Source organism: Schistocerca nitens, chromosome 5, assembly GCF_023898315.1.
Source record: "Schistocerca nitens isolate TAMUIC-IGC-003100 chromosome 5, iqSchNite1.1, whole genome shotgun sequence".
Classification (NCBI taxonomy): domain Eukaryota; kingdom Metazoa; phylum Arthropoda; class Insecta; order Orthoptera; family Acrididae; genus Schistocerca; species Schistocerca nitens.
The window spans coordinates 440,745,077-440,760,047 of record NC_064618.1 but is presented as its reverse complement, the minus strand read 5'-3'; the positions used below and the strand labels follow the sequence as shown (position 1 = coordinate 440,760,047).

The 14,971-nt window shown below is 45.1% G+C and overlaps 1 protein-coding gene across 1 annotated transcript in view; it reads right to left on the bottom strand.

The window, feature by feature from the left end:
* LOC126260512 (uncharacterized) overlaps positions 1 to 14,971 on the bottom strand; it is a 235,222-nt gene that overhangs the window by 115,397 nt on the left and 104,854 nt on the right. Inside the window, exon 3 of the mRNA XM_049957845.1 lies at positions 11,953 to 12,035. Within this exon, the coding sequence (XP_049813802.1) occupies positions 11,953 to 12,035 (83 nt within the window). The remainder of the gene's footprint in view (positions 1 to 11,952; positions 12,036 to 14,971) is intronic.

Below are 14,971 nucleotides of genomic sequence, written 5' to 3'. Positions count from 1 at the left end.
GGTATGTACACGGCACGCCCACTTGGCAGTCCAACACCGTGGCCAGTTAACCGCGACGCCGTTGCAGTTCTACATCTACATGGATGCTCTGCAAATCACATTTAAGTGCCTGGCAAGGGTTCATCGAACCATCTTCACAATTCTCTATTATTCCAATCTCGAACAGCGCGCGGAAAGAACCAACACTCGTGTCTTTCCGTACGAGCTCCGATTTCCCTTATTTTATCAAACGGTTCAAACGGCTCTGAGCGCTATGGGACTTAACATCTGAGGTCATCAGTCCCCTAGAACTCACAACTACTTAAACCTAACTAACCTAAAGGACATCTCACACATCCATTCCCAAGGCAGGATTCGAACCTGCGACCATAGCGGTCGCGCGGTTCCGGACTGCAGCGCCTAGAACCGCCCGGCCACTCTGGCCGGCCCTTGTTTTATCGTGGTGATCGTTTCTTCCTATGTAGGATCGTGTCAACAAAATATTTTCGCAGTCAGAGGAGAAAGTTGGTGATTGCATTTCGTGAGAAGATTCCGCCGGTCGCGGTGGCCGAGCGGTTCTGGGCGCTTCAGTCCGGAACCGCCCGACTGCTACGGTCGCAGATTCGAATCCTCCCTTGGGCATGGATGTATGTGTGATGTCCTTAGGTTAGTTAGACTTAAGTTGTTGTAAGTCCTAGGGGACTGATGACCTCAGATGTTAAGTCCCGTAGTGCTCAGAGCCATTTGAACCATTTTTGATAAGATTCCGTCGCAACGAAAAGGCCTCTCTTTTAATGATATCCAGCCCAAATACTGTATCATTTCTGTGACACACTCTCCCATATTTCGCGATAATACACAACGGTCTGCACTTCTTTGAACTTTTTCGATGTACTCCGACAGTCCTATCTGGTAAGGATCCCACACGGCGCAGCAGTATTCTAAAAGAGAACCGACAAGCGTAGTGTAGGCAGTTTCCTTAGTAGGTCTGTTACATTTTCTAAGTGTCCTGCCAATAAAACGCAGTCTTTGGTTAGCCTTCCCCACAACATTTTCTATATGCTCCTTCCAACTTAAGTTGTTCGTAACTATAACACCTACGTATTTAGTTGAATTTACGGCTTTCAGATTAGACTGATTTATCGTGTAACCGAAGTTTAACGAGTTCGTTTTAGCACTCATGTGGATGACCTCACATTTTTAGTTATTTATGGTCAACTGCCAACTTTCGCACCATTCAGATACCTTTTCTAAATCGTTTTGCAATTTTTTTTTGATCTTCTGATGACTTTATTAGTCGATAAACTACAGCGTCATCTCCAAACAACCTAAGACGGCTGCTCAGATTGTCTCCCAAGGGCCTATAACACCGCCTTGGGGAACGACAGAAAACACTCCTGTTTTACTCGATGACATTCCGTCAGTTACCACGAACTGTGACCTCTCTGACAGGAAATCACAAATCCAGCCACATATATGAGACGACATTCCGTAAGCACGCAATTTCACTACAAGCCACTTGTGTGGTACAGTGTCAAAAGCCTTCCGGAAATCCAGAAATACGGAATCGATCTGAAATACTTTGTCAGTAGCACTCATCACTTCATGTGAATAAAGAACTAGTTGTGTTTCATAGGAATGATGCTTTCTAAACCGATGTTGACTGTGTGTCAATAGACAGTTTTCTTCGCGGTAATTCATAATGTTTAAATACAATATATGTTCCAAAATCCTGCTGCATATCGACGTTAATAGTCCTTGGACTATTCACTGCTATTATTTTGGTTTTCTTTTCACAGTTCAGTACACCTTCCTCCTGTTTTAACGCTCGATCTGTTTTTGACGGGCTGTCCAATGGGTCCTCTTACCACTAATTCTGAGGGAACAGGCAACAGACTCTCTGCAACGCTCTGTGCCATCGCGCACCATGGCTTGAAGGTTAGCAGCACGGGTAGGCTGCCGTTAACACCACAACACAAGCAGCTGCGGTTAGAGTAGTGCCGAGATCGGAAAACGTGGACTGCTGGTGAATGACATCAGATTGTCTTCAGTGACACATCGCGCTTCTTCGCTACACCGGATGACCATCATCGGCAAGTATGGCGGCGATTTGAGGAGAGGTTCCACTCTTCCAATGTTTTGGAGAAGCACAGCGGTGTTATTCCTGGTGTTATGGGTATGACTTCAGATAGCAGTTGGTAGTTTTCAGGAAACTCTGAAGGGAGAACGATACGTCATGGGCACCCTGAGTCCTCGTGTGTTATCCTTCAAGCCGAGGTATCGCGGTGCCATTTTTTAACAGGGCAATGCTCGTACACACGTGGCACGTGATTCTACGGTCTGTGTGTGTCGTGTTGAGGTTGTTCAGTGGCCAGCAACAGTCCCAGATCTGTCCCCGATGGAGCGCATGTGGGACCCGTTCGGACGTCAGTTCTGTCCCAGCACCAACGTCCAGAATATAAAGAACCATTTACAATATTTATGTGCCAGCATACCTCAGGAGAGGATACAATGCATCCAGACATCCAGACCAGAGTAGGAGCAACGCCATACTGATAAGGGGACACATACTGTCAAGTTCTTTGTAAATTTGATTCTGTATTTTAATCACTGAAATAAAAACCTCTCAGTCCATGAAATGCCATTCTGTTTCCTCTCCCCCCCCCCTCTCCTCTCTCCCCCCTTCTGAGTGTTTCACTTTATTTTTGTCAGGTAGTGCATTATAACGCAGATTGTCGATGTTTGGAGGAGGCAACAGTTATGCTGGCAAGCGACAGGGGTGGGAAGGCACATCACATGAACCTTAAGTTTGATGATCGAACAACAAGTGTTTATTACGCTAAAAACATGAAATTCTCTGCTGGCAGGCCTTCAATAGCGCAAAATATTTGACTGAAAAGATGGAAATGAATACCACGAATTTTTTATGCACATGATGAGCATTAATTATAATTTTGTTACAGTATTCAGAGAAGAGAATAAATGAATTTTCTACGAGATACAACTGTCTATATTACACGATATGATGCTGTTGCAAAGTTTTCAGTTCGAACATAAGCATACTGTAAAAAGTCAAGAACTCTTTGTCATCGATGAATGACCGTTAACATAGACAAATGTAATGTAGTGCGCATACATAGAAAGAAGGATCCTTTATTGTATGATTATATGATAGCGGGACAAACACTGGTAGCAGTTACTTCTCTACAATATCTGGGAGTATGTGTACGGAACGATTTGAAGTGGAATGATCATATAAAATTAATTGTTGGTAAGGCGGGTACGAGGTTGACATTCATTGGGAGAGTCCTTAGAAAATGTAGTCTATCAACAAAGGAGGTGGCTTACAAAACACTCGTTCGACCTATACTTGAGTATTGCTCATCAGTGTGGCATCCGTACCAGGTCGGGTTGACAGAGTGGATAAGATCCAAAGAAGAGCGGCGCGTTTCGTCACAGGGTTATTTGGTAACCGTGATAGCGTTACGGAGATGTTTAACAAACTCAAGTGGTAGACTCTGCAAGAGAGGCGCTCTGCATCGCGGTGTAGTTTGCTGTTCAGGTTTCGAGAGGGTGCGTTTCTGGGTGAGGTATCGAATACATTGCTTCCCCATACTTATACCTCCCGAGGAGACCATGAATGTAAAATTAGACAGATTCGAGCGCGCACGGAGGCTTTCCGGCAGTCGTTCTTCCCGCGAATCATACACGATTGGAACAGGAAAGGGAGGTAATGACAGTGGCACGTAAAGTGCCCTCCGCCACACACTGTTGGGTGGCTTGCGGAGTATAAATGTAGATGTAGATGTAGACGCTTGGTAATATACTTAATAGCAAATCCTGCGACTATCCCAGAGCCGGGAAACCAATAGAACTTGCACATTGTCTATCTAACGGATTCCAAGCGCAACAAAAGTAAGATTATCAATATTACGCGTAATTACTGAGTTTAACATGATGCCATAATCTACTCATTAAGAGTAATAATCTCATCTTAAAAGTTTAGATACAGTGTGTGTGTCTTGAGGCAGTGCAACTAACGGCGCGCAAATACATAGACTTTATTCATTCAGTACTTGTGAATGAGACCACTTGGCGACTTCCAACAAGCTTTACACATGATTTCGAACCTTTAGAGAACTGTTCTCCCTGACTCCCTGCCCATACTCACACCCTCACTGCCACACATAGAATTATGAAAAAGTGTCTCGCTTACTTATTTTCACTGATGATGCTGTAAAACTCCAGCACCAGACAAGACGTTTGGGTTTGTTACTTCTGTACTACCTACTCTATTCGCAACACAGCCTACAGACAGTATTCACATACAGGGCGTGGCGCTTAAATCCGGACAAATTTCAATCTGAATTTTCCGCCATATCGTAGTTCCACAGGAAGGCGCGATTGGCGTTCTAGAAAGCCCTAGGGATACAGTCAACGGTCAGAACCTCAAAATGGCCGAGTTGCTACGGACAAGAGCGGAATACAACCGAGGAGCAAAAATGGTTCAAATGGCTCTGAGCACTATGGGACTCAACTGCTGTGGTCATAAGTCCCCTAGAACTTAGAACTACTTAAACCTAACTAACCTAAGGACAGCACACAACACCCAGCCATCACGAGGCAGAGAAAATCCCTGACCCCGCCGGGAATCGAACCCGGGAACCCGGGCGTGGGAAGCGAGAACGCTACCGCACGACCACGAGATGCGGGCAACAACCGAGGAGCAGCGATTATCGAGTTCTTGTCACGGGCATTCGCCCAGTGCAATAGTTCGACTCTTTGGGTACCACAGATCAACTGTTTACGATATTGTGGTCAAGTATAATGCTTCGGAGAAGTCTGGGGTTCACGTCCTAGGTGTTGTGTCCAGTGAGTGACGTATCATGCCGCCACATCTCCGTGAAAAGGAGCAAATGGTCAGAAAAGAAGTTTATCTGCAAGTTTTGATGAATGTCGTGAAACCGCGAATGGTAACTGTGGCCACAGGGAGACAATATGTCTTTCAACAGAACAGTGCACCAGCTCATATGAACCATTCAGTCCAAAGCTGGCTCTTGGATAACATTGACATGCTCTGGAAAAGGTAGTTGTGGCCCCCGAATAGCCCGGATTTGAGCCCCCTCGACTACTATGTTTGGTGCGTAGTCGAAAGAGTTACCCTGGCGTCACATCTCTACGCACCGCTACCGAAGCAGCATTCGCGAATATGGACAGCGCTGCTTTAAAGAGCGCGGGCGATCGCTTCAGGACAAAACTGGAGTCGGTCCTTGCGGCTGAAGGGGGGTTACATCGAGTAATGTCACTCTTGGAACATACCAGTACTTGCATGTAAAATGATTTTCATTTTCATTTGTCTTTTGTTTTAACAAATTTGCTTTTAAAAAAAAGGTGTTATTTGTCCGGATTTAAGCGCCGCACCCTGTACATAATTGAATGCACCTGCAAAATTATATCATTGTACGACTCACAGTGCAGGATGTATGACGTCATAAACATTGAAATGCATGTAAAGCTTGATTTTGCTTAAAATGGAGTGAAATTATCCGAACTAGATTCATCCAGTGTTTCATCCTGAGAGCACTTAGCGACTACCAACGAACTCTACACATGATTTCATATATTTCTTAATTTTTTCTCACTGAAACCCACCATGAAATAGCGAAACGAAAAAAGTTTATCGCTTACTACTTTTCCGCTACTCATGCAGTAAAACATCAATATCTGACTTGATGTTTTACTTTATTACTTCTTTACTACCAATTCTATGCTCTGTACATTTTGCATACAGTATACACATTAGCACTGAATGTACCTGGATAATTACACCATCATACGTCACATAGTTCGCGAGATACGGAGGAATATGACGTCACAGACACTGAGATGTATGAAAACTTGCTTTTCTTAAAACGGAGCACGAATAACCCAGATTATACTTAGCTAGTGTTTGATAATGAGAGCACTTAAAAACTTCCAACAAATTTTAAATGTAATTTCAAACCTTTTCTCACTTACGTGCTTAGCGTCAAATATTTGACACAGTAACTGATTTGTAATGTAAACAGACATTAGAAACTGTTTTATACATGGAAGTTCAACTCTTTAAAGAATGTGGGTTTTCTGGTAAAGAGCTCGTATTTTGCATTTACGTCATAAAATAGACTTTTTATTATCGTAACACACTTCCGACACGATCCGAAAAAAATTATGCTATCTATAACAGTTACGTGTGTACAAAAGCCATCTGCCGGCAGTGTCTCGCAGAAGTAGGGCACAAGGCGGTGTTGATATGATTCGTTCACCAGCAGGAGACAAGCTCGAAGACTCATTCGCGCTATTCGGGAGAAGTGGACTGTATCTTTTTCCTATTTCGTCAAAGACAACACAAACAATACTACTCTCTGCTCGCACTCAACCCAGCGTCCTACGTGAAGCAGACACAGTATTCACACTCTGTAAAATGAGGTGCCAATGTTCGCGGAAGAAAAAACGTATTCCAGTTACTTGGCTGAAACTTCCACTTGCGGTCTCCTATCTAACAATCAGCAGTCTGATGAAAATTAAATGAAACGTAGGCGTACGAAAGGCAAATGTTCACCAGCTTCAAAATTCTATCAAATGTCAAATACCTTTCCTTTGATTAACACGTGAAGAATCTGAGGTCGCCTTTAGCAATGTCTGTTATGTGAAACTTGTCAAGTAGAGTGGGACAGTAGTTAAGTTTCTAAGCAGGTACTGTACGTTGTACCACTCCTGATTAGGTACGGTATGCTACACGCGGTCAGAACGACTGCTGCTTCATTTACCAGACGTTCCTGCCATCTGCTACTTTTTTCTGGTTGCGGATGTATGATACGAACGAAGAAGAACTCATGATATCCTGTATTACTTCAGGGTCAGACATAATGCTCTATACAAATGGTGAAAGAGGCGACTAATTTGTGCCGGCCGAAGTGGCCGAACGGTTCTAGGCGCTACAGTCTGGAGCCGCGGGACTGCTACGGTCGCAGGTTCGAATCCTGCCTCGGGCATGGATGTGTGTGATGTCCATAGGTTAGTTAGGTTTAAGTAGTTCTAAGTTCTAGGGGACTGATGACGTCAGCAGTTAAGTCCCATAGTGCTCAGAGCCATCTGAACCATTTGACTAATTTGTTTTTAGTTTTCAGGAAGGGGACTACTAATGGAGGAGGAACGGATTGACATTAATCTGTTGGCTGGGAGTTTTACCACCCGCCATGTAGCGCACACAACGTAGATAACCGACGACACTGAGGAAAAACTTACCAACAAATTCAAAAGGACGGTTCCCTTGCTACTGCAAGCAGATATGTAAGACCAAAGACGGCAAGAGATGAGGGTACGTCGACACAGGCGCTAACTGCGATGGACGTGAGTTCGACAAAGGGGATCCGACGTGTCTCTGCGCGAATGAGAATCAGCCGAAGCAATGTCATGCATATTCTGCTGGCTTAACAGGCGACATCCACACCAACTGCAGATGTTGCAACGTCTGACAGAGGACGATCCTGAACGTAGTGTAGGGTTCTGTGAGTATGAACGTTCTCGGGAAGCTCCCCCTTTTCTTATTTCCATCCTTTTTTTTTCAGATTAAGCAAATTCTTATGTCAGTGGTGCAGTGAACGAACAAAATTTCTGGCACAGGATAAACAGTAATTGACAATGGGTGTCGGCCTGTAAAAGCCAGTTTGCGGAGAAACTCATGGTGTGATTTGAAATTTGTGGTGACAGGATTGTTGGTCCTTTTTTTTTCAATGAAGGGAACCTCAGAGCGACGATGTATCTTGACAAGTTCAAAAATAACGTCTTCATGTCAATCCTGACGAAAATGGAGGCTTCCCTGAGTCCTTCCAACTGGATGGATTATGGTACTGAAGTGCGCCAATGTTTCGGCGAGAAGTTTCCTCGACTTTGGATCGTGAGGTCAGTTAAAATCGACTGTATGACAGCACAAAAACCGAAATGTGGATCGTCTTGTCAACAAATAACGGGAGAAAAATTGTCAAGTATTCGCTAAAATTGATTAGAGCGTTGGTCATTGAGTGACGACATTAAAGGGAAGGAAACATGTGGAATATATCCTGCAACTGCAGCATCATACAATACCATTTGTACAAATAAAGTAGATATTACTCATCGGTTTCACCGTTTGTCTGACTCACCCTTTAATGATGTCCACAGTATCTGCATCTACATCTACAACTACGACAATACTCCGCAAGCCACCTGACCGTGTATGCCGGACGTTAACATGTTGAAACTGAAATTATCATTTGTTTGAGCTGAAATTATATTTACAGAGAAGAAAGGTTTAACAATAAATAATGGTTCATTTGTAGCCAGCCATGGTAAGCAACTCGCAAGTACATATGTCTGTAATTGGCGCAGTGCCGCGCGGAGCTTCATAGGCCATGAAACAGCTATCATCACGGCCGAAATGTTGACACGCGACGAGTAACTCACTTTATGGAGAGAGAAAACGGCCCTGGTGGTCTACGCACATAAACAGGTGAACAATAGAATCACGCAGATATGTTGCATTAGGTAGAAGCACTCCTGTCTCCAGGCGAATGAGAAATTCAGTGTTTCACATGACTGGGATTCGAAACCTTGTACGTAACGGCGGCGAGACACTGAAGTGCAGGGTGGGCAAGGCGCGCTACATCAGCACATTTGATTGCGGCCATGTACCTTGCGTGAAAGATCCTCCGTGCTTCTCTCACATACTACAGGTGTCTAGGATGTAGGATCGTAACTGCCTCGATGTGAGGACTCATACTGCGTCAGAGCAAAGTATGACGGTGGATAGATGGGCTACAGTGCAGCAAATCACTCGCCAATTGAGTGTTGGAATACAACAACCAGTGGGCAGCCATACCACCCAGAACCTTCTTCTCGCTGTAAGGTACAGGAGCCACAACCCCGCATATGTACCTCCGCTCACCGCGCTGCACAGGTCACACAAAGTAGCATGGACAAGAGAACACCGCCATTGAGTGCTCGAAGCACAGAAAAAAACTGTTTGGGCTGATGAACCACCGTTGGCGTTGGTAAACGTCGAAATCAGGATAGGAGTACGCGGTGAACCAGATGATGCGATGTATTCCTCTCGGCAAAACGACATCAGCTACGCAGCTTGACATTTAGCTTGAAGGTACCTAGAATGTTCCTCTGTAACAGTGCTAAAGCGTGGCGTTCTGCCACGCCATCATCGGGCTCTGCGACGCTTCAAACAGCAATATGGCGACACAGGCGAAAAAAATTTCACAGTCAGAAGTTCACGTGAGATGTAAGGCGGGTTAATTATGTCGTATTGGCCCGAAATTTCACCACAGTTTTGCCGAACGTCACCATGGACGTGTCACACGAAGGAAAGGTCGTCGCACCCTCTCTTATCCACATTCCATCCCTTCTTTTGACGCCTCTACTATGGAGGCCAGAACCACGGCGCCAAACGTTGAAGTCAAGCGGTTTTCTTTTGGGTGGCGGAGGAAAACATTTCAGACACACCGTCGCTCGGTATGGACACGAAAAGGTTTTAGGTTGTGACATAAAGGGTGTCAATGGAACCACCACTTTCTTTGGGAAGTGGATTATCACACATTTCGCGGTCGGAAACGACGCTTCGCAGAGCGATGAGCAACAGGACGACGTCCTTGACACCTTCTGGACGCTTCAACCCTTCTCTACGGACATTGTCAGCCAGAAACCTCAGTGAACGTGATCGCACCCCTTTGGAATGCAGTGCCGCCGCAATTTTTCCTTTGGTGTACAGGGTGGAACCACTAGGGACTGATCAAAACGCATGGATGAAATCTGATCGTGACTCGAAGCAGTAAAGAGTCTTTATGCTTTTTCAGCCCTCCTGTTTGGTCCCCTCTTGTAGCGTGATCGCGTTGGGGTGCGACACTGAGGCACGGGCCAATAAAACGTAAAGGCTCTCTCTAAGATGTGTGGCAACACCCTCGGTGTCACCTGCATAACGTCATTGAACCCCTTAACAATGTTCACGTATGGGCAGAACCCGTGAGCATCGTAGGTGCCTGAAGGCAGGCTACGCTGCTTATATTGCACCTGCTAGTAGGCAATCAAGAATCAGAGGAGTGTCGAAGTGGTTGCCTGTGTGCAAGGCTCTACGACATAGTCACAGGTTGTCTCAGATCAGGAACACATTTGAAGTGCTCAACAAAGGTGGGGGATGGCACCGAGGATGTTACTGAACTGAGGCGGACGGGTCTTAAAAGAACTCTTTGCCGTTTTATTCACAAATGTGTTCATGTCGTACCATCCGTGAACATGCCATAGGAGGGTGAGAAACAGAAGGGCTGAAAAAGCATAAGTACCCTTTATTGCTTCGAATCACGATCAAGTTTCGTCGGTGTATTTTGAATGCTCCCTAACGGTTCCACCCAGTACACCAGAGCAAATATTGCGGTCGCACTGGACTCCAAAGGGGTGTGATCTTGTTCTGTGGAATTGCTGGATCACGATGCCTTTAGAGAAATGTTGCAGCGCCGGCCGCTGTGACCGAGCGGTTCTCGGCGCTTCAGTCCGGAACTGCGCGACTAATACGGTCGCAGGATCGAATCCTGCCTCGGACATGGACGTGTGTGATGTCCTTAGGTTAGTTAGGTTTAAGTAGTTCAAAGTTCTAGGGGACTGATGACCTCAGATGTTAAGTCCCATAGTGCTCAGAGCCATTTGAACCAAATGTTGCAGCGTCCGGGAGATGTCAGCGGTGTCAAAGGTTATGAAGCACATCGTCCTATTGGTCATCACACTGCGGAGCGTGATTTTCGACCTCGAAGTGTGTGGGAATCAACGACCCAACAGAAGCGGTGGTTCATTGACGCCCTTTATGCCAGCCCAAGGCCTTCTCGCGTCGATTCTGAGCGGCGGAGTGTATGAAATGTTTTCCTGAGCCACCCATAAGAAAACCGCTTGATTTCAACGCTAGCCGTCCGGCTCTGGACCCCGTCGCAGAGGCGTCAAAAGAAAGGGTGAAATGTGCATAAGAGAGGCTGCGACGACTTTCCCATCCTGTGACACGTCCGTGGTGGCTCTGAACTGAATTGTGGTCAGATTTGGGGCCAATGTGACTTCCTTAACCCACCTTACACCTCACGTGAACGAGCGAGCTGTGGCCTTTTTTTCGCTTAAGTCGACAGCTTGCTGTTTGAAGCATAGCCGAGACCGAAGGATGCTTAGCAGGGTGGCACGCATGTGCACAGTTACAGGTGAAGATGGTAGGCATCTTTGAGCCAAATCTCAATGAATGACAATTACGGCGTTTCAAAAAAGGGGTCCTTTAATTTTGTTGCGCAATTTCCCAAATTCACCAGATTTCACGAGAGGCGCACCTACGAGAATAAAAGAAGGCCGAAAGTACCGTGTTATCAGCAGATAGGCAGTAACGGTAGAATGAGTCAGTAAGAAGAGCTTAGTGACTTCGATGTCACCAGAGTAACAAATGCCCCAGGACAGTTCAACTCTTCTAAACGTGCCCAAGTCGACTATTGGTGATACGATTGTGAGCTGTAAATGCGAAGGAATAACCGCAGACAAACCGTGACAAGGTAGCCCTCATGAACCGAACGGGCAGGGACAGTCGGCCGATGCGGAGGGTGGTTATAAAAAAATCGCACGAAAACAGCAGAAGCAATTAGTCTTGAGTTTCAGAGTGGTTGCAGCAGTCCAGCTAGCACAATGACTGTGCGTAAGGAGTTAAAAAAATGGATAGAATCGTCAGGCAGCTCTTCATGAGCCGCGCATTTCTTTACTCAGTACTACTCGACGCTTGAGGTGGGATAAAGAGCAACGCCATTGAGTAATGGATGACTAGAAACGAGTGATTCGGAGTGATGAACCACGCTATACCTTATGGTAATCCGTGGCTGGGGTTAGTCCCCTTACTGCCATCAAGAAAGCAAGAAGAATATAGACCACTGGTACCTCGGACACTGCCGCATCCAGGGGCGAGATGCCAGCGCGCTGATGCAACGGGTGGTCAGCGGTCGGCGCAGGAGTGTTCGCACCTGGAATACAAAAGTGGAAATAACACAACGTGTAAAGAACATAGGCATCTATACGAAAGCAGCGTAGACTACATTCTCATAACAAGAAAGCCCCGTTGTTCATTCGGAAAGTAGGATATGGACGTTCACTTTGATGTGAGCGAAAATATCTGAGCTCTACAATGGAGCGATATCTTACCTTCCGACAAGGAACGAAACCTAGAAAATAAATAAATAAATCATTTTCAGATTCCACAAGGCGGTTAAACACAGTTACAGTGCTATACATGTAGAGCAATTTATCGATTTTTCTCCGTCACATACCCTAAGATTGACATACAAGTAATAAGAAATCACATTTTGTGTGCGACACATCAATATAAACTCTGGCGCAGATTAGTAGGTAACGTTTAAGGCTGTTCGGAGATATCATCCTACTTGTATTTAATATTCGCGGTCTCGTTTAATGCGGTTGAAGCGGTTCACTGACATTTTTAGCAAACATAGGACGCCCACATTAAATATTAGTAAATTCACAAATAAATACAGATACATAAGAGCAACAGTTGCAGTTTTATACACTGACACGCCAAAGAAGCTGGTATAGACATGCCTATTCAAATACAGAGATATGTGAACAGGCAAAAGACGGCGCTGCGGTCGGCAACGGCTATATAAGACAAAAAATGGCTGGTGCAGTTGTTACATCGGTTACTGCTGCTATAATGACAGGTTATCAAGATTTAAGTGAGTTTGAACGTCATGTTATATTCAGTTCACGAGCGATGGGACCCAGCATCTCCGTGGTAGCGATGAAGTGAAGATTTTCCCGTACGACCATTTCACGAGTGTACCGTGAATATCAGGAACCCGGAAAAACATCAAACCTCCGACATCGCTGCGGCGGGAAAAAGATCCTGCAAGAATGCGACCAACGACGACTGAAGATAATCGTTCAATGTGACAGAAGTGAAACCCTTCCGCAAATTGCTGCAGATTTCAATGCTGGGCCATCAAAAAAGTGTCAGCGCGCGAACCATTCAACGAATCGTCATCGGATGGGCTTTCGGAGTCGAAGGCCAACTCATCTATTCTTGATGATGCACGACACAAAGCTTAACACCTCGCCTGGACCCGTCAACACCGACATTGGACTGTTGACTATTGGAAACTTGTTGCCTGGTCGGACGTGTCTCGTTTCAAAGTCTATCGAGCAGATGAACGTGTACGGGTATGGAGACATTCTCATGAATCCATGGAACCTGCATGTCAACAGGGGGCTGTTCAAGTTGGTGGAGGCTCTAATTGTGTGAGATGTGTGCAGTTGGAGTGATATGGGACCCTGATCATCTAGATACGACTCTGACCGGTGACACGTACGTAAGCACCCTGTCTGATCACCTGCATCCATTCACGACCATTGTGCATTCCGACGGACTTGGCCAATCCCAGCAGGACAATGCGACATCTGACACGTCCAGAATTGCTACAGAGTGGCTCCAAGAACACTCTTCTGAGCTTAAACACTTCCTCTGGCCACCAGCCTCCCCAGACATGAACATTATAGAGCATATCTTGGATGTCTTGCAACATGCTATTCAGAAGAGATCTCCCCCTGGTACTCTTACGGATTTATGGGTAGCCCTGCATCATTCATGGTGCCAATTCACTCCAGTACTACTTCAGACATTAGTCGAGTCCATGCCAGGTCGTGTTGCGGCACTTCTTCGTGCTCGCGTGGGCCCTACACGATATTAGGCAGGTGTACCAGTTCGTTTGGCTCTTCAGTGTATAATGACGTGTTGTATAATTGTAAGAATCGAATACGAATACATTACGATTATTTTTATTTCTTTGAGTCAAGCTAAATGTTAATGTGTCAGAACACCACATTTCTAGAGATTCTAGTTTTACAATATTTAAAAAACTTTGAACTTTCTGATAATAAATCTGTATTATATTAAATATTTATTGTTTCTGCTTATAATCTGTTGGTTGCTTCGCCTGGTTGTTAAATCTTTACAGTTTTCAGACGAAATCGAATTAGCAGCCGACTTATACTGAGGTGAACAATGTATTTTGTTATTGGGTGATCACAGGAAGATCACGTAGTTGGATTAATTTTACGAAATATTGGAAGATTTGTTAACCATCAGCGCTTGGTGCAAACGCTGGCTTCTGATTGTCAGCATACTCGTAACTGGATGAAAACATTCGATATCCTTTCAGTATTACGATCGGAGTCTAGTCACCAGAATCATTCACAACCGTTAAGTATCTGGGAGTATTTGGCTGGGGTAATTTATATTTTATTTCTGTCATCCTTCTAATAAAATGGTTTGAAGAGAGTACCAGAGCTATACTAATGACTTATTTCCGTATGCTCTACCTAATAGACAAAGGAATACAAGTCCTAACTTTCTTTGTTTTATTTCGTACACTCAGAAATATCGGATATGTGTGGCCCCCAGATGGCTAGCGGAGGCTGTTTTCGAGCTTTTGTAACATAAGAGTATTTATAAATGATAATTGTATCCAGCTTTGCTTATACGCCAGAGGCATTGTGTCCAACCCACAACAGTAGTCATATGAGACGTTAAGTCGTAGAAATTTGTAGACAATGGCGGCAAAAAGATGGGATTCTAAAGGGGTTATATCAAGAATGCCATTGCATTAGTGTGTTCTTTTCTTGTTCTTTGCGTTCTACCCATATATTTGTAGCAAATTGAGTTGATGGCCGTCCGTGGTGGCCGAGCGGTTCTAGGCGCTACAGTCTTGAACCGCGCGACCGCTACGGTCGCAGGTTCGAATCCTGACTCGGTCATGAGTGTGTGTGATGTCCTTAGGTTAGTTAGGTTTAAGTAGTTCTAAGTTCTAGGGGGCTGATGACCTTAGAAGTTAAGTACCATAGTGCTCAGAGCCATTTGAACCATTTTTTTGAGGTTGATGTGCCCTTC